Source organism: Dunckerocampus dactyliophorus, chromosome 1 (genome assembly GCF_027744805.1).
Source record: "Dunckerocampus dactyliophorus isolate RoL2022-P2 chromosome 1, RoL_Ddac_1.1, whole genome shotgun sequence".
Taxonomy (NCBI): Eukaryota; Metazoa; Chordata; class Actinopteri; order Syngnathiformes; family Syngnathidae; genus Dunckerocampus; species Dunckerocampus dactyliophorus.
The window spans coordinates 15,669,142-15,692,366 of record NC_072819.1 but is presented as its reverse complement, the minus strand read 5'-3'; the positions used below and the strand labels follow the sequence as shown (position 1 = coordinate 15,692,366).

General features: G+C 40.4%; 1 protein-coding gene across 4 annotated transcripts in view; it reads right to left on the bottom strand.

The window, feature by feature from the left end:
• Positions 1–22,756, bottom strand: part of dennd2c (DENN/MADD domain containing 2C) — a 45,527-nt gene extending 22,771 nt beyond the window's left edge. For all 4 annotated transcript variants that reach the window (XM_054789956.1, XM_054789975.1, XM_054789966.1 and 1 more), the window contains exons 1-2: positions 22,491–22,756; positions 6,134–6,955 (exon numbers count right to left, since the gene is read on the bottom strand). In XM_054789956.1, the coding sequence (XP_054645931.1) occupies positions 6,134–6,870 (737 nt within the window). In that variant the 5' untranslated portion in view covers positions 6,871–6,955; positions 22,491–22,756. The remainder of the gene's footprint in view (positions 1–6,133; positions 6,956–22,490) is intronic.
• Between the last annotated feature and the right edge of the window lie 469 nt (positions 22,757–23,225).

Below are 23,225 nucleotides of genomic sequence, written 5' to 3'. Positions count from 1 at the left end.
TGACATATTCACTACAATAACATTCACTGATATTGTGTTGTGATAACTATAACATAACACACACAAAAAATGGCCACAAGTATGTTTTTTTGACTGTCAGTATGTGACAATGACAGCTATATGCACATTGCAAAATAAAAGACCAGAGAGCAGCGATCGCTGCTTATTTAGCCCTGCAATGAAAACCCACACTATTATTCTAAGATTCCTAGAATAGATCAAGTCAAAAAATATATCTTTACTTACTGTAACTAACAGATCGACTGCAATTCACATCTAGAACATTTGCTGGTGACACCAGCAACCAGGTGCAAACAGCCATGAACGCACGTGAAGACATATTCACAACAATAATAATATTCACTGATATTGTGGTAGTAATAAGCACTAACAGCTATCAGCTAGCTCGATGTACACTGCACAGAGCTGAAAACAAGTGACCACGATTGTTTTTAGCAACAAGCTATACTATTAAGCTTCGTAGTGACGCTGCAATCAAAGATGACCCTTTGGATTTATTGTTGCACGCTACAACAGATAGCACATTAGTCACCTAGCGCGTCATAACCGACCAAGTTAGGAATTAACACTGCATTAGCCGCCAGAACTAGGTTGAATGTGTTGGAGTAAATATTATGCTGTCAAAGGAAATGAACTTCACCGTTATTTGTACTGTATTTATCGGAAAACATCAACCAATATAGACTTTTATGATCTTAAAATGATCCGAATAAAGAGGTCATTTTAAGTGGTGATTTTAATATACATTGGGATGATAAGAACGAAAGGAAAAATTTGAAACAGGTAACAGATATTTTCAGTATGGTTAAGTTAACTGAAAAGCCAACATGTATAACTAACCAGTCAAAAACAAGAATAGATCTTCTATTTTCAAACAAAAATGAAAGAATTGTTAAAAGCTATAATTTTTTTAACTGGTCTTTCTAATCACAATGACATCTTTTTTGCTAGAAAACTAACTAAAACACGTTTGCAAATGTCTTGCACCGTTGCTCAGAGCTCCTCATCCTTTTATGATGTAATCCCAAAAGGCCAACATCAAAATCTAGCACGGGCCTTGAAGGAGATATATTCGACTGAAATTGTTCTCGTGGCAACATCATAGCAAATAGTGTTACTTCCTACTCTAAAATTAAAGACATCTTAGCTTCATTTACAAAGAGGAGAAACGAAACAAAACTACTAGAGGTGATCTACCATGGCTCAAAGAGGAATGCAGGAAGTTAATGAACACGAGGGATCAACTACTTCAAAAATCACTTAAAACTGGACTGTCTTCTGATAGACAACTGTTTACATCTGCATGAAAAAAAGTAATTCAAAGTGTGTATGTGCAAAGCAAATGCAATGGCAAAAAGATCTGGTGCAACATTAGTAAATTAACTGAGTGAAAGAACGGAACAAGGTAAAGAATTAGAACTACAAATCAAAAATGAACTTCTTACAGATCCTGTCATTGTGGCAACTGAATTTAATACATTTTTGAACAATTCAGTTGAATAAATTACACAAACTTTTTACTTCATGTGAAAATGTATCATATGCAATTAATGAATCCCTGCCTATCTTCACAATATCCCAAATCAAGGAGTCAGACATAGCTTCTATTATCAGTGAACTAAAACGTTCAAAAGCTAAAGATGTGTGTGTGGTCTGGATACAAATTTCATACAGACGCACAAGGATTCCTTGTTACGTCCAAGAACACATCTAATTAATCTCTCAATTATTCATCCTATTGTTCCTGTAGCATGTAAAGTGGCCACAATTACACCAATTTTCAAATCCGGTAACAAAGTAGATGTTAAGAATTATAGACCAATCAGTCTATTGCCTGTTACATCTAAAATGATTGAAAAATGGGTCACAAAACAATTGTTAAACATCTAAATAAGGATAAAAACAAGGGATGAGCCGGATACTTGTACGGATAAAGCATTTTTGCCAAATACGAGCGTAAAAGGAGTACATATCGTCATTATCCGTAATCGTGATGAAAGAAAATCCTCATTATGTATTCATTCTTCACACTCTGTAATTGGCCAGTCACACACAGCGACCGCCCCTCCCGAGACAGACAGAGAGAGAGGAGAGAGGAGAGGAGACTGAGGAGTTGATCCATGCCTCATTCACCTACATGGTGCAAATGGCAAGTTGAAAACGGCTCTGTGGCATTTCCCACTGCCTCCACTTTTTTAGGTTTTCCTCAGCTCCCCTCTATTTCAGTTTGTATCTTAAGTTACTTGGTAAACTTGTTGGGTAAAGTACGCGGTGTGTTTGACAAGCCAGCGCTGTGCATGCTTGTGTGGCGTCAGTCACTTATGCAACTCTATTGGGTTAGCATGACCGCTTTTTTCCTTGAAATGCATTTTTGTCTCACATTCTATTAAGTCATCACAAAACAGGCGTTCTGCCTACAATATAAGAATGTTGTTAATATTCATTTGGCAGTACACAGACAGTGGGAATAATAACCTGCATTGACTGGCCACAACATTAGGTACACCTGCACAAGAGCTGCAACAAACATTCTGCCTGTATGGCTATCATACTACATTATATACATAAGATGACAGATTATTTCCCTCTTTGCCATAAATGGATGTTTGCATGAATCACCAACTTGGCTACATTAGCACATGCATAGAAACTGTTACCACCACCAAGTGTTACAAAAAATACCCTAATCAAAAACCCTGGATGAACTGTGATGTAAGGGCTAAGCTACGTGCTCGTTCGTCTGCATTTGTCATGGGCACCACTGAGGACTACAAAAAGTAACTGGGTGTTTAACTTTCTCACAGGCAGGCCCCAGTCAGTCAGAGTCCACAATCGCACATCCAGCTCAAGCACTGTGAGCACTGGGACCCCACAGGGGTGTGCGCTGAGTCCGGTCCTCTACACGCTCTTCACCTACGATTGCGTGGCCTCCCAGAACAGCACCAGCATCATTAAATTTGCGGATGACACTACAGTCATCGGACTGATCACTGGTGGTGTTGAAACATCATACAGAAGAGAGGTGGCGGACCTCATAGCTTGGTGTCGTGATAACAATCTCCATCTCAATACAGAGAAGACCAAAGAGATGATCATTGACCCAAGAACAAGGGAAAAGGAGCCGCATAGACCCCTGTTTATTGATGAGACTGAGGTGGAGAGGGTGAAAACCTTCAAGTTCCTTGGCACACACATCAGCGAGGACCTCACCTGGTCTCACAACACCCAACTAATCATCAAGAAGTCCCAAAGGAGACTGTACTTCCTGAGGAGACTGAGGAAATTTGGCATGTCCACCACAATCCTTAGTTGCTTCTATAGATGCATCACTGTTTGGTACGGTAACTGTACAACACGTGATAGGAAGGCACTCCAGCGGGTGATCAAGACCTCACAGAACATTGTTGGGGCAGCCCTCCCCTCACTGCAAGACATTTATAAATCTAGAGTCCTACGAAGAACAAACAACCGCATCAAGGACAGCACACATCCACAACACTCATTATTCACACTCCCACTGTCAGGCAGACGCTACAGGAGTTTGAAGTCCAAGAACACAAGACTGGCGAACAGCTTTTACCCACAGGCCATCAGGCTTCTCAACGAAGCACTCACACACGCCGCATGCAACACATGCACACACTCATAGCACTTTATTATTTATTTAATTTATTTATTTGTTTATTTATTTATTTATTTATTTATTCATTTGTATTAATGTCTCTTATGTTGTTGTTGTGTTGTGTTGTTGCTTAATTTATTGGTATTAATGTTTCTTCTGTTCTTATTCATTTTCTTGTGTTTTTCTTTATTTCTTTTTTGGGAGAATGAACAGAACAAGAATTTCATTGCATAGCAGAACCACCAGTTTTACTGTGCATATGACAATAAAAAAACTCTTGAATCTCTTGAATCTTACAAATGACTTGCACACATGCACAGTACACATATAGCTGAATAATAAAAAATAAATACAGAGACTTCTGATCAATCCGTGTCAATTTCAAACTTAAAATAATGTACCAACCCATTTCCGGTTAAACCACGCTCACTTCCAGTTTATGCCAGGCCCACTCCGAGTACAGATACGGATCATTTCGATGGATGAAGAGATACAGGTATACATACAGACAGTGGTGTACTCACTCATTCCTAGTAAGAACCCTTTGCATGCTATGCAGTTTGGTTTTCGTGCTAATTATTCAACTGAAATAGCAATCAATGTTTTCCAAGAAAAAGTGAAATGGTCTTTAGATACTAGTCCTTTTGTTGTTGCCGTTTTTCTTGATCTAAAAAGGGCGTTTGATATGGTTGACCATAAACACTATTGTCTAGCTCAGGGGTGCTCACATTTTTTCAACCTGCAAGATACTTTTAAAATGACCAAATCCCAAAGATCTATCTCCTACTATAAATATAGTAAAAATATATATTTTCCTTAAAAAAAAAAAAAGAGTACGTATTTATGTACGTTATACACTACAGAAATCAGTGTATAACACGTCCACTTCTTAAACTATGATTGCATGATGAAATGGAAAATGTGCCCATTGCTGAAACCTTTTTAATATGTTGCCCTGACTTCGGCTGCATTGTCTTTTGCATAATCATTTTCATTTCTTGTATAACTGGACGTAATACATGAAGTTAGGCCTGATAGTCAATAAATTGATTAATCGCACGATAAATAAAAACAAAGTTGAAAAGGCCTAGACTACCAGCACTTATTAGTTCGCTGATGAAGCTCTTTGGATGAGGAGCAAAACGTCCGACACCTTCTTCACAGAAGTACAGATGACGTCTCAAGAAGCCTTTCCCTCGATGGACAACTCCTGTACGACTGAGAGCCTACACAGACGTATTACTAACTGGTCAATGACACATTTGACAACTTTAAAATTAATAGAATCACTCTTTAAAAAGGCTTGAAAAGTGTTGATAGAAAATCATTATCGTTTCATCATTGTCTCATTCTCCAGAAATACAATATTCTTAGTTTGAGAGTTTTAGAAAACTTAAACTAGCCTGTTCAATATATAGGGTTTTAAATGGGTTTTAAATGAGTTTATTAAGATGAAGACCACCATGAATAGAAAGGTAACAAGAGGCTCCACTAGAGGTGACTGTGTAATACCTTAAGACGCACAACATTCAACCAACAGGTATTATCAGTCAAAGGTACAGAAATTTGGAACAACATCCCAGTTGCTGCAAGAGACTCTAATACCTTCAATTAATTTAAAATCCAACTCAACCAATGGCTTAAGAGGAACCGGATCTGTGACCATTATTTTTACTATAATGCTTTATTTTATTTATTGTATTTTATTGTTTTATTGTCCATGTACTGTCATTGTCTCTTGTGTGACGGGTTGGTGCTTTTTTGTTGACTCTTTCTTTGTTCCAGCAAAAGCCTTCAACACAACGAGCGGGTATAATATAAAAATACACAACAAACAACAGAAATTCATGCAGAACTGGACCATAACAATGGGGAAGTATTGAGGTGGATGGCAGCTTGCAGGTGGGAACTTCTGGTGTAAACATCATTTGCTCATCCTCCTCCAGTCCCAAAAGAAGTGATGAAAATTGTAACAAATCGTAAATATTCAACATCATTCGAGCACACGTCTAACACAATACTGTAGATATGCCTTTCAATGTTATTTTTACGGCAAAAATAACAAGTGTGTTTTGGTGTCATGAGCACTTTAACCTCCTACGACCTACGACCTTGATTATATTATCAATCCACAGTCAAAATAGCATTTTATAAGTGTAGAGGTTAAATTGAAAATGTACAAATATTCATATTAGCCCCACACAACATTATGGGGTGTGACTGCTACGGCTCAGGCTTGTTTGAGGTCATATTTGCCAACAAGTCCGGACATGGATGTGTGCTCTGGATCGAGTTACGTAAGTGAATGCCAATGTGTGCGTGAGCCAGCCTGAAGATGACAACCCTGCTGAGATTCAAAGGCCTTTTTTCAGAAATAATAAAGCATAACGTGTGATAAATTGCACCGCTAAAAAAAACATCCATTCAACCACTGAAAAACACCCACACCACTGATATTGGTGAGACAAACTTTACAAAGCATCAACTCACCTGTTACTTTTATGCCTGGAAAGGCCGTTGGTCCTGGTGACAGGACATGGGGGAGGTGGGAAGCTTGGCGGGTGAGCTACCCTTCGAGCCCTCCCACCGGGCTGATTCTTCCACTTTCTCGTGTCATTTTTGTCTCCCTCATACTTGAACGTTCTCTGAGGTTTGGGAGGTGGCTGAACCTCCCCTGAGGACTTTCTGCTTTTTTCCCAGAACAGTCGGTCCCCCTCAAGCCTCCGCCAGAAGCTCCTTGACATGTAGAAGTTCCCGGTGGGCATGTCGTCTTCCAGACTGTCGGCTGACAGAGGTAGAATTTTCATCACAACGCCAACATCCGAGATGTTTTGTGATTTTTGGCCACCGTGGACACCAGGAGACACGGGTCTTTGTCGTCCCTTATTTCCTGGGCTAGCGGTTAATACTTCTATATTACAATCCGACTTTCTGCAAAACCCACAGTGACGTAACTGTGTTTTGGATTCCCGGAAATCTGAAGCCAAACTCAGATCTTTAGTATGAAGGCCTCCAGGTGTGCCCTTGTTTGAATATCCATTGCTCAGAACTTCACCAGGCAGAGGGTTCACCTGCTGGCTGCGACCTTCCCACTGAGAGATCCTCTGTCTGATGTTACACCCCTGCTCAGGAGCCTGCTGGTCCTGCCATCCGACAGCAGTCCCTTTCTGCTGATGTTCGACTTTAGCACCCCCTCGCTTGCCTTGCTCCACTCTCAGAGCCAGCATGTTCAGAGGGGGCGGAAGTCAACCTCCAGTCAGCTCCGGTTGGCCATCAGTGACAGCACCAAAAATCATTTGCACTTTGCCAATCCTGAAATCACAACAAAAAGGACATTCTCAAATATGTTTATTAAAGGTTGTCTATGAGGCAAAAGTGCCTTTCTAATGCTATTCTAACAGCAATATTATACTGTAGTATGTGTCCCTAGAGCGGGGTCACCAACGTGGTGCCCGCAGGCACCAGGTAGCCCCCACGACCACATGAGGTGCCCGCAAGCCTGCTTTTCATTCAGGTTTTCAGTTAATAATGAAAGAACAGTAGAAAGAAATGCATTCTGAAATACAAAATGTGAGTTGTGGACACCAGCATTTTGTTAATGTTCTGGTAAAACAAGCATATTCGCTTTGTTTGGGTTTAAAATAAGCTCTGAAAATAAATGTTACAAAAATGAGTAGCTCTTGGCCATTTTCATTTTGTAAAAGCAGCTCTCACAAGCAAAAACGTTGGTGACCCCTGCCCTAGAGCCTGTTTATGAGCATAAAACATGAGAAAAAAACACTCACTTGTGTTGCCAGTAAGGGTGTCATAAGATCTCGTGTCACAAGAGCTCACGAGATTAAAACATAACAACATTTCTCATTCAGAAAAAAATTGTCGTGTGGGCACTCGGCCTGGGACGATAATAAATTAATTAATCAATCACACAATAAATGAAAATTAACTGAATAATTTTGCCAGCTTTAGTGCCATGTGGATGTGTGTCTGTTTTCCTCATCTCCCACCTCCAAACAGGCCGGCAGAGGTTTCACTGTGTTGGTTTCAGCTCGTTGGTGCATTTGTTTCAATGAACAACGGTATGAATGGAGTGAGCCCTTTTGTTAGCAATATACTCTCTTTGTCTCGGTGGGTGGAGGAATACACACAGAGTGCAGAAGCGTGTAACATAGTAGAAATTAAATTAGTAGATTGCAGTATATTGTCATATATATACTGTATATATTTTTTTTCTTTTTTTTCATTTTCTGAAAAGTAATGTTCACATCAGCTGCATGGTGGCCGAGTGGTTAGCATGTTGGCCACACAGTCAGGAGATCGGGAAGATCTGTGTGGAGTTTGCATGTTCTCCTCGTGCGTGTATGGGGTTTCTCCGGGTACTCCGGTTTCCTCCCACATTCCAAAAACATGCATGTTAGGTTAATTGGAGACTCTAAATTGTCCATAGGTATGAATGTGAGTGTGAATGGTTGTTTGTCTCTATGTGCCCTGCGATTGGCTGGCAACCAGTCCAGGGTGTACCCCGCCTCTCGCCCGAAGTCAGCTGGGATAGGCTCCAGCATACCCGTGACCCTAGTGAGGATAAGCAGCATAGAAGATGGATGGATGAACGGGTAATGTTAACATCTCTTCTCGTTCTCATATCGTTCCCAATCTTGTGTATCATTTTGTCTTGTGAACTGAGTGTCTCCAGACATCACCCCCTAGCTACCAGATATTTAGACAGTAATGGCTGTGTGTAGACATGGGCCGGTATGATAACCTTGGGCAAAATTACCACGGTTTGACGGTTTCACGGTATTATAATTGCAGCTCTAAAATGTGTTATTTTGAAATATCTTTATTGAAAAGAGGAAAAAAAGTCAAGTCAAAACAGTCACTTTTAAACAATATAATATGACACGGTGAAAGTGTAACATATGTATTTAAAATACATAACCAAAAAAAAACTGAATTATTTCTAAAAAAAATAAATAAATAAATAAATGAAATGCAGTTCTCAGTGCAGTCTACTGTGGCTAATCCTGCAACTCAAGTCATAACACAATAAGTTATTTTCTTGGTAAAAAAAAAAATATAATAATAATAATAAATTAATTTATATTAATAATAACAATATTAATATTAATAATAATACTAATAATAATAATAATAATAATAATAATAATAATAATGGTTGCAAATAAATGCAATCAAGTGACCAAGGAAGGTCACAACATGAATATATCTTTTTAAACTAAACATTATTATTTCAAAGTGGTAGGCCATATTTTTATGCAAACTTCTGTTTCCGGGTCATGTGATTGTTGTTGGCAACTGAGACATTAAGTGGTTGTTGCTTCTGCTTCTCAATCACATCTCCACATTTGGTGACCCTTGACCTGAGTAACAAGTTGACCGACAATAGCGACAACAGCGCGGCCATAATGGCACCACTCAATGCTAACACGGCAAATAATAATGCCTGTGTTATCGATGCCCGCCGTATGGCAACACAGCAGACACAGTTTCAAATGCAAGAAATAACACAGGACGTGAGAAAGTGTTTCCACGTAGTGGCCACGCTGGACCTCCACTTTCTCTCATATCATAGAAATGGTGTGACGCAAAATTTTAGTGGTATTGAAACGATGACTTTTTCATATTTCGTATACCTCAAAAGCGGTAACCGGTCCATTCCTAGCTGTGTGTTGACTCATTTTCAGTGCATAGTACATCTATTCTGCTGTACAAGATGTACACAATGTTGTCCTTTAAGAAGATGTACTAAAATAAAAATGCTTGCTGAAATATGAACTCACTTTTGGGAGATAGTGTATCTTACATGCCTCGTCATGCCATACGTCTTCAGAGGTGCATTTTGTGGTTGCCGTGAAGGTGCAGTTAGGAATCATTTAGCTGCAGAGTGCTGACAGAGTAGCTTATGTCAGACCTCTGCGCTAGTTTCACTCATAGATTATTACAAGGACACCTTCTGCAGATTACAGCCCCCCTTTAAACACTACGTCATTCTCAGATGTTATTGCCTTGTATGTCTAAACACACACATTTCTGGATTTCATTTATTTTATTAGTGTAACCAATGTATCTGATCCAGTCTTGTCTTAAATAAGAACTTACTCTAAAGCCAATAATTATGGAAAATTGGCTGATCCGTCTTCCTGCAGCACAGTGCAGGAAGCACAACTCATGTCTTCCTGTGCAAATGCCCGCATAAATAACAGTATTTGGGTCAGTTCGGGGCAGCACATTGTCATCTGATGCGCATTCCAGTGTGTGCATACGTTCGATTGAGGTCAGGCCAAAACAAAGGCGTCACTTGACTGTCCAACTGGTTCTCGTTATACCCCCTCCCGCCCACCTCCTTCAATACAGCTTCAATGGAATTTAGCTCATGTGATGACTATGATCATTCTCTGAAATTTTGCAAAACCCCCACTCCCGTCTGTGTCCTTTTGTGCCAAATTATTTAGTTACAGAAGCTAATATATAGTGCCTGACAAAAGTCTTGTTGCTTATCCAGGTCGTAGGAACAATAAATAATTTGCAACCAGAAATAGCTTATATGAAAGGCAAAAGCCTCTAGATTGTGCTTATTATAGGAAAAGAAAGTCTTGTGTTATTCATTGAGTTTTATCATCGGGATGTCCCGATCCACATTTTTTGGCTTTTTTTGGCTTTTCCGATCTTTTTTTTTTTTTTTTTTTAATAGTCTTGCCAATCCTTTTTTTTTTTTTTTCATTTTTTGGCTTCCGATCCGATCCGATCTTTTTTTTTTTTTTTTTTTTTTAATAGTCTTGCTGAGCCTTTTTTTTCCCTTGTAAGCTTTTGTTACAAACAAGAATTTGTGGAATCAAATATAGTTATATTGAACTGAATTGTTTGTGTATGATATCAACTACTTTGATGACCTGTAAACTTTGAAACTGTGAATGTGAAATACTAACCATTAGTATAGCCATGTATAGTAGTTTCAAGGTTTACGGTTAGATTTTATATTTATGTTATATGTTTTATAGTAAGAGATAGATTATGTCGACTTTTAACTTGCATGCTGAAAATGTGCATACACCCGTGATATACATGTACAATGTACAAAAATAATATTTATAAATATAGTAAATATGTAATTTTTCTACAGTAGGAGGTAGATCTTTGGGACTTACAGGGTATCCACTACATGTAATGGATCAAAGTATAAATAAGTAAAAGCCGCCACATCTTAGAAATTAGTTGTTTTCATTTTTATTAGGTGAAAACAATATTAAGTAATCCAGTCTGTGAATGGACATATATGCTATAATAGGGGTTCCCATTACGTAGATCGCAAAGGGAGTGTTGGTCGTGTGTCACCTACATCATAACCGTCACTTTGTAGATGTCATATGACATCAGTCCACTGACATTAAGCCTCCTCCTGCAAAAAAAAAAAAAAAAAAAAAAAAGTGGAGAACAGATGTCCGTAGCCACACACGGATAATGCAGCTTTCATCTTTATTATTCCGATTACGGATGAACTAACTGAGCGGTAAGATGCCTATATCTATAACAAAAGTTACACGTTCAATTGTAGTGGCTAGTTACGTTAAAAAAAAAGTCAACTGTTGTCATGGCTGCGCTTCGCGTCATGAACTCCACTATACAGTAGAAATGCGTTTTCTAGTTCGTTCGTTTGTCCAACTACTATTTCAAGATGAATTGGAAAATGTGCCCATTGCTGAAAGCTTTTCAATATGTTGCCTTGGCTTCAGCTGCATTGTCTTTTGCATAGTCATTTTCAGGCCTGTCACAATAATCAATAAATCGATTAATCGCACAATAAATAAAAACTATGTTGATAATTTTGCCAGCCTTGATAAACTGACATGTGCATGCGTGTTTGTTTTCCTCATTTCTCTTTACCACACCGACTGGTTGTATAGCGGAATGAACAGAGAGAGCGAACCCTCCTGTCAGCCATTCAGCGTCTTTGCCCGAGTACGTGGAGGCGGGGTTACTAGTGCTAGCAGCAAGTTAGCCACGTGAGCAAGCAAACACAAATATGAACGAATTAATGAATGCCACAGACCCAGTGTGGGAATATTTTGTTTTTAAACAGAATGAACAAGGGGAGCGCATGAGCACTGACGAACCGATATGTAGCATTTGTGGGAAAGTAGTGACGAGGAAGACGGGGGAATACGACCACCTTGCATGCGCACCTCAAACCATACTGTCCAGTTTTCCCAACTGGGGAAAAAAAAAACTGCCGATGGAGGTGCAGCAGAGTATTTGTCCCCGACAGTCAACGCTTATTAAGGCTTTTGGTCGGCAAAGTAAATAGAAACAAAACAGCGCAAAATGGAGCACTGTCACCTACAGTGTCGCTCGAGAGATTGCAAAAGAAATGCAACCTTTCAATATGGTTGAAAAGCCAACAATTCGGGAAATGTTAGAAATGTTTGAGAGACAGTACGAACTTCCTGGGAGAACGTACCTGTCACAAACAGCAATTCTTTGTGCAACAAGCACCAGCTCTGAGACAATGTTTAGCACAGCTGGCAACATTGCTACTCCAGAGAGATCCTACCTTAAACCACAAAAGGTCAACATGTCGGTGTTCCTTGCTCGGAATCTGCCAAATTAAGTTGCTACAAATTTGCATATGGCCTGTGGCTAGTCTGCACTTTTTTTGTTTACCTGTTGTTCTTTTTTTATCTTTCCAGCATCAAGGATTCTGGACACCATACCTCCAATACACTATTGTGGGACCTTTGATAGTTATTTAAAGTCGTATAGTAAAAATAGTGTAACACGGGACCTTTAATATGTCTACTTGTGTTGGCACACAAAAAAATTGCCCATTAATCACTGTGTTTAAAGACAATGCCAGACAACACTCTCCCTCTGCTGGGTCATAAGAACATAAGAGACAACCAAGTCGGACACATCTAAAGCCATCCAGAGGGACAAAAAGGGTCAGGAAGGACAAGCTACCGTCAAGGCCTAACCCTAATAGGAATAAGGAACTACAAGGGAAAAGACGGTGACAGGAACAGGGTTACTGCATGTCACGTCTTGAGCTGACTCAACCCTCGTCGAGGCCTCAGGGGAATTCTGCATGGCTTTGTCCAAAGCCACACAGCAGGCCAAATATGTCTTACCAATGACACATCAGAAATCTAATTTAGTGCTCTTAAAGCTTACTTTGGAGGAGTATCACGATGAGGCGATATCACGTCCACAAGGATGGAAAGCTGTGTTTGTCCACTCTATCCACATTTTTTAGATACCTGCTTTTTGGGTTGCCTTCCTGGACCACTAGTCAATGGAAAAAACTGCAAATAATTGATAAAACCCATAAAAAGGTATATTTTTGACACACGGCTTAGTCCTCCCTATCCACTGAATGAAAAAGCACCCCAGATCATGAAGGACCCAGCAAAAAACATCTCAGGTGGGATCTCCTTGTCATGCCAGTAACGTTGGAAGCCATCTGGACCATCAAGATTACATTTTTTCTCATCAGAGAATAAAACTTTTTTCCACCTTTCAATGTCCCATGTTTGATGCTCCCTGGCAAAGTCTAAACGGGCAGTTTTGTGGCGTTGAAGGAGACGAGGTTTTTGAATTTGTTTTTTGTTTTTTAAACCCTTTTCCCGCAGATGCCGTCTGATGGTTATTGGGCTGCAGTCGGCACCAGTAAGGGCCTTAATGTGGGTGGAAGACCGCCCTGTGTCTTGATGGACAGCCAATCGGATCCTCCGGCTCAGCGCAGGTGTGATTTTTTTGTTCCATAATACTCAGGATCTTTCAAAAAACTTAGAATGATTGATTTACTGCACCCAACCTCAGCAGCAATGGCACACTGCGAGAGGCTTGCTTATGCAGCTCGACAATCCGACCAAAAGAGAAAAGCTTCTTAGCTTTAGCCATCAGGAGGGCATGACAGTGTGAATGCCCGACAGGAAATGAACATTTTGAGCAGAGTTTGGCTTTTATAGCCTGTGGTCTTAACTTTTGATCAAGTGATAAACAACCTATTTCATTTTTTTGTTGTTGCTGTTTAAATTCTAAGTTGCAAATGCTTTTTTTTGTCTCACTCCCCCTTCTTGCTTTTGCATATTGTAGCTCTACTTAAAACCTCACTAAGATCCAAATGTGCAAAATGCAAATTGTAGCAATTTTTCAACTGGTCTTAAGATTTTGATCAGGTCTGTATGTGTCTACGAGCTACCCCGCCCACCATTAGCGGCGTTTTGACAACCCACCACGTCCTGCCACCCCGAACACGGTTAAGCAAGGCATCAGCTCAAGTATGTGCTGCGTGTTGACTGTTATGGCAACAGCAATGTTGCTTGTGGCCTTTAAAGGGCCTTATTCGCTTTCATTATAGGGAAAAAAAAAACAATACCGATAATGACCGATACTACTACATTTTTATGCCAATATCGGGCTGATAATATCTGTGGGTTGATATTATCAGACATTCCGAGTATTATGACTAGGGCTGTCAAATGATTAACATTTTAATCAAATTACACAGTTTTCAAATTAATTAATCATAATTAATCACCACTGGCAACTATGTGTGATGTATGCCAGTTTTTACTTTATTTTATGAACAGAAAGGAATTATATATACAGTGGTGTGAAAAAGTGTTTGCCTCCTTCCTGATTTTTTTCAGACTTAAATGTTTTGTATCAAACATATTTAAATATGAATCAATGACAACACAACTGAACACAAAATGAAGTTTTTAAATAAAACTTTTTATTTTTAAGGGAGAAAAAATCCAAACCTACATGACCCTGTGTGAAAAAGTGATTGCCCCCTAAACCTAATAACTGGTTGGGCCACCCTTAGCAGCAACAACTGCAATCATGTGTTGGCGATAACTTGCAATGAGTCTCTTACTGCGCTGTTGAGGAATTTTGGTCCACTCATCTTTGCAGAATTGTTGTAATTCAGCCACATTGAAGGGTTTTCCAGTATGAAGCGCCTTTTTAAGGTCATGCCACAGCATCTCAATAGGATTCAGGTCAGGACTTTGACTAGGCCACTCCAAAGTCTTCATTTTGTTTTTCTTCAGCCATTCAGAGGTGGACTTGCTGGTGTATTTTGGATCATTGTCCTGCTGCAGAACACAAGGTTGTTTCATCTTGAGGTCACAAACAGATGGCCAGATATTCTCCTTCAGGATTTTTTAGTAGACAGCAGAATTCATGAATTCAAAAAGTTGAACTTTTGTCTCATCAGACAACAGAGAATTTTCCCAAACGTCTTGGGGATCATCAAGATGTTTTCTGGCAAAATTTAGATGAGCCTTAATGTTCTTTTTGTTCAGCAGTGGTTTTCGTTTTGGAACTCTGCCATGCAGGCCGTTTTTGTCCAGTGTCTTTCTTATGGTGGAGTCATGAACACTGACCTTAACTGACGCAAGTGAGGCCTGCCGTTCTTTGGATGTTGTTGTGGGGTCTTTTGTGACCTCTTGGATGAGTTGTTGCTGTACCCTTGGGGTAATTTTGGTTGGCCGGCAACTCCTGGGAAGGTTCACCACTGTTCCATGCTTTCGCCATTTGTGGATAATGGCTGTTACTGTGCTTTGCTGGAGTCTCAAAGCTTTCAAAATGGCTTTTAACCTTTTCCACACTGACAGAGCTCAATTAATCTCAGTTATGTTTTAACGGGGGGCAATCACTTTGTCCACACAGGGCCATGTAGGTTTGGATTTTCTTTCTCACTTAATAATAAAGTTTAATTTAAAAACTGCATTTTGTGATCAGTTGTGCTGTCATTGACTAATATTAAAATTTGTTTGATGATCTGAAACATTTAAGTATGACAAACATGCAAAAAAAAAATAGGAAATCAGGAAGGGGCAAACACTTTTTCACACCACTGTATTTGTATGTATTAACAGCTCCAAATGAATTGAAAATGTAAATCAAGCTAAGAGATACCACATGTCTGAAAATGTATTTGCCTAAAATTAGTCTCTTTAATAGTAGCAGGACATTTGAATCACACTCTTCTGAGAAATGAAGGGTTGCACTCAAAGACACCTGTCATTTAAGTTAAATTCACGTTTTGAGTGTAAATGTACTTTCTGGGATTTTCCTGCATACTGAAATGCAGCTAATTGTACTTCCCCAGTAAGAGAGAATGAGAGAGAGAGAGAGAGAGAGAGAGAGAGAGAGAGAGCGAGAGCGAGAGCGAGAGAGAGATAAAATGGCCTTTATGAGTTTAAGAGTTACGTTAGTGAATAATAAGAATATCCACTTATAGTTTTTTCTTTGTCTCTCTGTTTATTTAGACCACACATACAAGTGTAATAAAAACGTTGTTGTGATGTTCGGAGTGTCCGTGTATGCAACTTGCGGTCATCTAGCGACAACAAGAAAGTGTTTTTCCGATGCTGAGCAGACTAGAGATGTGTTTGGAATTGCACTGCGATGTGTCGATGTGTTCAGGTCAGAATAAAGTTGTAAAAGAGCGTCAGACACTACACAGTGCCTACGTAATAAGAGACAGACAGAGGTGTGGCTTGCCATGATGCGCATTCGTTAATTACGCTAAAGATTTTAACGTAATTCATGAAATAAATTAGTTACCACCGTTAAAGCGCTATTTTTGACAGCCTTAATGATCACATATCTATACGGTGAATGACGTGTTTTCAGCGGAAAAAAGACCATTTTTTTAGGAAAAAATAACAAAAAATCTGCGAATTTATGGGGCCGTGCATGCTGAATCACAAATATGCAGGGATCCACTGGGTACACTGTAACCCTCCACTTGTCCTACATAATGGATGTCATATCACATACGGGAACACAAACATTAGCAACACTAGCATAGCTATGTGAGCGACAGTGCTAACATTACACTCACATTTTGACAACATCATGCTAGGTTAGCCTATTAGGCTGAAGAAAAACATGATCAAACTTTATAGCTCCCACGCCTGTAGCAGAATGATAGTGGTCAGAACGCTATGCTTTATTTTAAGATGTGTAGCAAAGCCTGATTTAGTTTTTGTTCTTTGTTTACATTTTTTTCCAAAGCTGTTCTCTCAGAGGGAAATTATGGATGATTCTACCAGCGAGGGTGCTGTCACTGTGAGGCATCTGACACACAGATTATAGTGATTTGCAGCTATAAACAAATAAAAATATAATGCAAACACATTGAATAAACAGGGGAAACAGTGTGGAATATTCTCTTGCGGTCTGTTGCGTATAAAATACAGATGTCAATCTCAGCCCGTTTGCGCGTCGCCATTTTGTGACATGCAAAAGTTTGTCACAAACACGATGAAATAAATAATACAAAACAGTGGAACGTGCATTTCAGCTGCTGTGATTTCCGAAGTATAACACCTCATCGAGGAAAAGGCTTCTTGAGACGTCATCTGTACCAACTAGTGCTGAGGGAAGGAAAAAGAAGACACAACATGTCCAGAGAGCGCTCTCAACCTGTGGGTACCCTCGGTGGGCTTTTAACAAATGTCAAAAGAAGAGAGTAGGGAAAGAAACCCAAAAGCCCACAGAAGCAAAAAGGAGAGGAGTGGTAGTCCCTTATGTAGCGGGGGTCTCCAAAAAACTCCAGAGGATCTTATGGCAAGACAAAATTCCTACCTATTTCAAACCAGTAAATACCCTGAGACAAAAATGAGTGCATCCCAAAGACAAGGCTCCAAACCAAAAACAGAGCAATGTGGTCTATTCCATCCACTGTAAAGATGAGGAATGCAAAGAGCACTACATTGGGGAAACTAAGCAAATGCTTCAAAAAAGGCTTTATCATCACCGCAGGGACAATTCTAGTGGTCCTCAATCAGCAGTACATCTACACCTTAAAGCAACCAATCACTCTTTTGAGGACAGCGAGGGAAAGATTTTGTGCAAAGAAAACAGATGGTTTGAAAGAGGAGTAAAGGAAGCTATTTTTGTCAAACAACAGAACCCATCATTGAATCGGAATGGTGGTTTGAGGTTTAATTTGGACCCTGTGTTCAGCAGGTTACTGAGACCGAAACCCACAGCTCTTAGTCTTGCAAATGAGGTGAAGCCAGGGCCGAGCCAGAACAATAGATGCTAACGAGCCAGTATCAGAGTCGTTCATACCCAACTCAGGGAGCGACACTTCCCTTTTATCGGAGGTGCTAATGTCAGGAGAGGATTAGACCACTACTCCGCCCAGGCTTAGTGTAAGGAACCAATAGGAGGAGGGTGTTGGCACACCAATTCCGCCCACTCTTACTGTATTTAAGGCCGAGGCTACCAGCACTTATTAGTTCGCTGACGAAGCTCTTCGGATGAGGAGCGAAACGTCCGACACCTTCTTCACAAAAGTACAGATGACGTCTCAAGAAGCCTTTTCCTCGATGGACAACTCCTGTACGACTGAGAACCTACACAGACGTATAACACCTCATTGCGCATCAGACGCAGTTTGCTGCATCCAAAACATGTACTTTGACGAAACTTTGACAAAACGCTACACCTCGTTAATGTAACCTGCGTAGTCCACACACAATGTAACTAAAATTGAATCGCGGCCTCTGCCTTGACACACAATGTGAGTATTTGCGTGTTATTTCTCCAGTTTTTGGTCGAAATTCAGACAATAACGACTGTATACATACATCTACTGATGCCTGGTCTGGACACATCTTCAGTGATGTTCCTGGGATCTTAAGGCGTTTCGGGTCTTTCAACATCATACGCCCTCCTCCAGGTGACCCAGCCGGGGATGATCAGACCCCAGCTTGTGTCCAGACGGCTAGCTAGCTTCCATGACTCCATGGCTCCCCTCTTTTGAGCCAAAGCCATCTTGAGGCTCTTTCTGCCGCGTCGGTGGAACTGCGGATGGCTCTCCTCTTTCTCTCTCCCTCGATGCCTAAACTACTGAAGGCTCTGGCCAAGGATCGGGCTGCAAAACCCCTACATCCAACCTCCACAGGGAGACACCTTGTTCTCCAGCCGGCCTGCTGGCAGTCGCTGACCAGTCCTGCGTACTTGGAGAGCTTCCTCTCAAAGGCTTCATCCAGTCGATCTTCCCACGGGACTGTCAGCTCCAGCAGCACTATTTGCCTGGTGGACTCTGACACGAGGACAATGTCTGGTCACAGGGTGGTGACGGCAATGTGGCTGGGGAACTTGAGCTGATGATCAAGATCCACCAACAACTGCCAGTCTCTTGCAGACATCAGTACGCCTGCAGACGTTGTTCTTCTGACAGGAGTTGGCTTGTCCCCAGCTCTGACAAAGGCGATGGTTTTCTTGGAGGGACGGAACTGCTTTGCCCACTCCAGTCCTGAGCTGATGGCCTCAGCGATGGTTTTAAGGACTTGGTCATGCCTCCACCTGTACCGTCCATCTCCAAGTGCCCTTGTACAACAGCTGAGGATGTGTTCCAGGGTTCCTCACTTTGAACACAGTGGGCATGCTGGTGACTCTACTATGCCCCATGTGTGCAGGTTTGACGGGCTTGGAAGCACATCATACACTGCCTGGATGAGGAATTTAATGCGGTGAGGCTCAGATTTCCAAAGCTCTGCCCAGGTGACTTTCCTCTCGACCGCATTCTCCCATCTCATCCAAGCTCCCAGATGTTTCATTCCCACTGCCTTGCAGGTTCTGGTCTCCTCCACTGCTGCTCGCACCTCCTCCTGAACAAGGCGTCGCCTTTCCTTCCCCCTGGTGTTCAACTCGGGACACGGAAAGGAACCTAGCCCTGCTCGGCTTCGTGTGACCACTCACACCAGGCTCCTGTGGTGCAGCCTAGCATCAGCCTCTTGAACTGCTTCCTCTGCCCTCCATTTCCTGCCCGTCCTTATTTGGATCCCTGCTTTAGCCACCTTTGGATCACATGAGTCCCTGTACTGAACCACTTCCCTGGCTCTGGTTACCTTGTATTCCTCCTCCAGGGATTTGAAAGGCAGTTGCAATTTGTTGGTGTTTCCATAAAGTGCAATGCTACTCAGGCCCCTTGGCAATCCAAGCCATCTCCGGAGGTGGTTGCTGACCCTCCTCTCCATGGTTTCAACTGTCGAGATGGGGACTGCGTAAACAAGGAGGGGCCACAGGATCCTGGGAAGAATGCCATGTTGGTAGACCCAGGCTTTAAACTTCCCAGGCAGGCCTGACTTGTCCACAGATTTCAGCCAGCCATCCAACTCAGTGCAGGTCGACTGTATAGATGTTGTGTCTCTCAGAGAGCAGTCAAAAACCTTTCCCGGGCTCTTGACTGGTTTCTCTGAGATAGTTGGGATGGCTGTGCCTGTGATGTTAAACCGGAACTTATCCTCTACCTTTCCTTTCCTCAGCACCATTGATCTGGATTTGTCAGGAAGACAATAACAGATACAGAGCTACATTTCAACTTGGATGGCACTAATCGAAATATCCGAGGAAACTACGAATGCTATAGACCGCAGTGAGTGCTCAGCCGGAATATTTATGGATTTAACAAAAGCATTCAATACAATTAATCACAATATCTTAATTAAAAAACTAGAATGGTATGCAATCAGAGGGTTAGATTTGAACTGGGTAAAAAGCTACTTGCAAACAGGACGCAATATGTGAAGCTAGGAGAATATACATCTATCTGAAAGTTTAAATATATTGTGCGGTGTAACCCGGGGATTAATACTGGGACCAAAACGGTTCACCCTATATATAAATGACATCTGTAAAGTCACAAAAGACCTAAAGCTAGTCCTATTTGCAGACAATAATACTGCATTTTGCTCTGGAGAAAGCACACAAGAGCTAATTAAAAAAAGTGAAATGACTACACTAAAAAGATGGTTTGATAAAAACAGATTATTACTGAACCGAAGTGAAACTAAAATAATGGTATTTGGTAATAGCACATAGGACATTCATGCAGAAATACAAACAGATGGCATAGACACTGACAGGGTCGACGAAAATACATTTCTAGGTGTCATAATAGTCAAAATGAGCTGGAAATCCCACATTAAAAATATATAACGCAAAGTGCAATACTGAACACAGCAAAATTCGTTGTGGACCAAAACTCACTCCACTCTCTCTACTGCTCTACCAGATGTAATTTATTGTGTGGAAATATGGGGAAATAAGTACATTTCACTCACTAACAGTACTACAAAAAAGGTCAGGATAATTCACAACAACGGTCATAGAGAACCTTTATTCTCAAAATTACAATTAATACAATTTGCTGATCTGGTAAACTTTCAAACAGCTAAAATTATGCATAAAGCAAACAATAACCTGCTACCCAAAAATGCAAAATAATTCTTCTCTACTAGGGTGAAGAAATACTGTATGACCTCAGAGAAAAATGTACTTATACTTACACTTATACATGCGAACACCGACAAAAAAAACCTTCAGTATATCAGTATGTGGAATTAAATTATGGAACGGATTTAGTAAAGAACTCAAACAATGCACTAAAATGAGCCATTTCAAGAAACAGTACAAGTTGATGTTGACAAAGTGTAAGGAAGAAGAATCCTGAACCACAGGACTCCCTATTCTTCATTTCATACACTACTTGAAGTATTTCATTTTCTATGTTACTGTCCGCTATTAACTTCATCGGTTATTATTTTATCATATTACTAGTTATTATGGATGTCATATATTTATATTGATTTCCAACCTTAACTCATATTGTAACACATTGTTATACTGTCTTATCATTTTCTTATGTTATTTAAGAATTGGTAAAAGGTAGATGTTAAATACAGGATGTGAACAAATATATTAGCAATTGATGTGAAACAGAGGGAGTAGGATTAAATAAGCTATGCTTCTTCCTACAACATTTTTGGACCTATGGAATTGTGAATTGCAATATGCGATATCTTCCAATGGAACATGTATGCACGTTCAAAATAAATGTTACTATTTTTTTTATCATTTTCACCCAGCTTTCTGTTGGGTGTTGGTATGCGTCGCATTTGGTGACAACATATCTGGGGTTTTGGTCTATTAGTGTGGTAGGTGTTCACACTTGCCTCATTCAGGACTATAGATTCCACTGGCAGGTGGACTGAGACCCATGTCTCAGGCGCTCTTAGCCCTCTTATGTAGTCCTTAGTTGCGTTCACACTGGACCAAATAAACCATACTAGCCGGACCAAAAATGACAAGCGTGGACGCAACCTTAATGTACGGAATGTGTCAAAGTGGCCCCAAGCATCCTTCCATTTTTCTGTATGCGGCACTCTGAAGAAAAGGTTTGGGCACCCCTGCACTAGATGGTGCCCGTATACCACCAGTAGCAGCACCACAGTTTAAAAATCAATGGCTGAAGATTTTAGGGGGTGCTTTCAAAGGCGTCACTTACAGGATGGTTTGAGCGTAACATATCAGAAAGCGACAGAAATCTGCAGTACGACTACGCAAGACATGGTTTGATGAGATTGGTGTGGAAAAACAAGCCTGTGAAACTGACATCGGTGGCCTTTGACCTCACAAGATGGACAACAACAAAAAATCACACTCCTAAATCTTCAAAGATGTGTGGAAATCTGTTAACGCCGCAAGGTTGCATTGAAAAAGTGGATGACGGGTGCTCTAATACCAATACTAAAGCCCATATTGTCTGAATTAAACAATTTAAAAAAAGTGCCCATGACGACCAACCGATTTTCTCCTTAAATGTCTTGGAGTGGAAAAACTAAATAAAAGACACATTACTGTGTATAAATAAAGCAGGAAACGCATATTATTGCCATTATTAGCCATTATTAGCTAACGGGCGACAAACTCATAAGCTAACTTAGGGTTGATTACACATCGACGCAAAGTTGCTACAAGAACAGCATTCAATAGAAAAGTAAGGATACAAAGTCTGACTTACCCGTTAATTGAATCCCCATTTGCGTCTGTCTTGGTGGTGATATGTTGGATTTAAACAAAATAACTGTTTAGTCGCCCCCATCGTCAATGAGGAAAGCTGCACTAACGGAGACGGAGACTTGAGTTAGAAACTCCTTAAAAAGTGCTTAGAAATGCGTTTCACTTTACATTTATAACTGTGCACTCCGACAAGGACAACAAAGAAAGTGGCAAAAAAAAAAAAAAAGAGACAAGCAGAGTTATACAGCCCTCCTACTCCTCCTTCTATTGGGGACATTTAGATAAGCGAAAGTAATAAACACCGTTTCCTGTTACGCTTTCAAAATAAAATTCAACACACGGAGCCGAGCTCAGGATTTCAAAATAAAACATTAAATTGTTCTTTTGTCTTGATTCATATTTTATTTTTATATTATTTAATGTATATATGAATTAGATTTTATATTTCTTAAATTATTGGAGGATTTCACTCTTATTTGTTGATTTTTGTAAATATATTAATTCTGCATTACATTATTGACTTTTTTTTCACCCGTATTTGTTGATATTTTATTTAGATATTTTTTGGTGTCTAATTCCTTTGGATTAGCTATGAAATTGTTCACTCTTATTTGTTGATTCATGTTTCATTTAGCACAGTGGTCTAGTGGTTAGTGTGTTGGCCAACACAGGAACAGCCTGGAGATCAGGAAGACCTGGGTTTGATTCTCCCTTGGGCATTTCTGTGTGGAGTTTT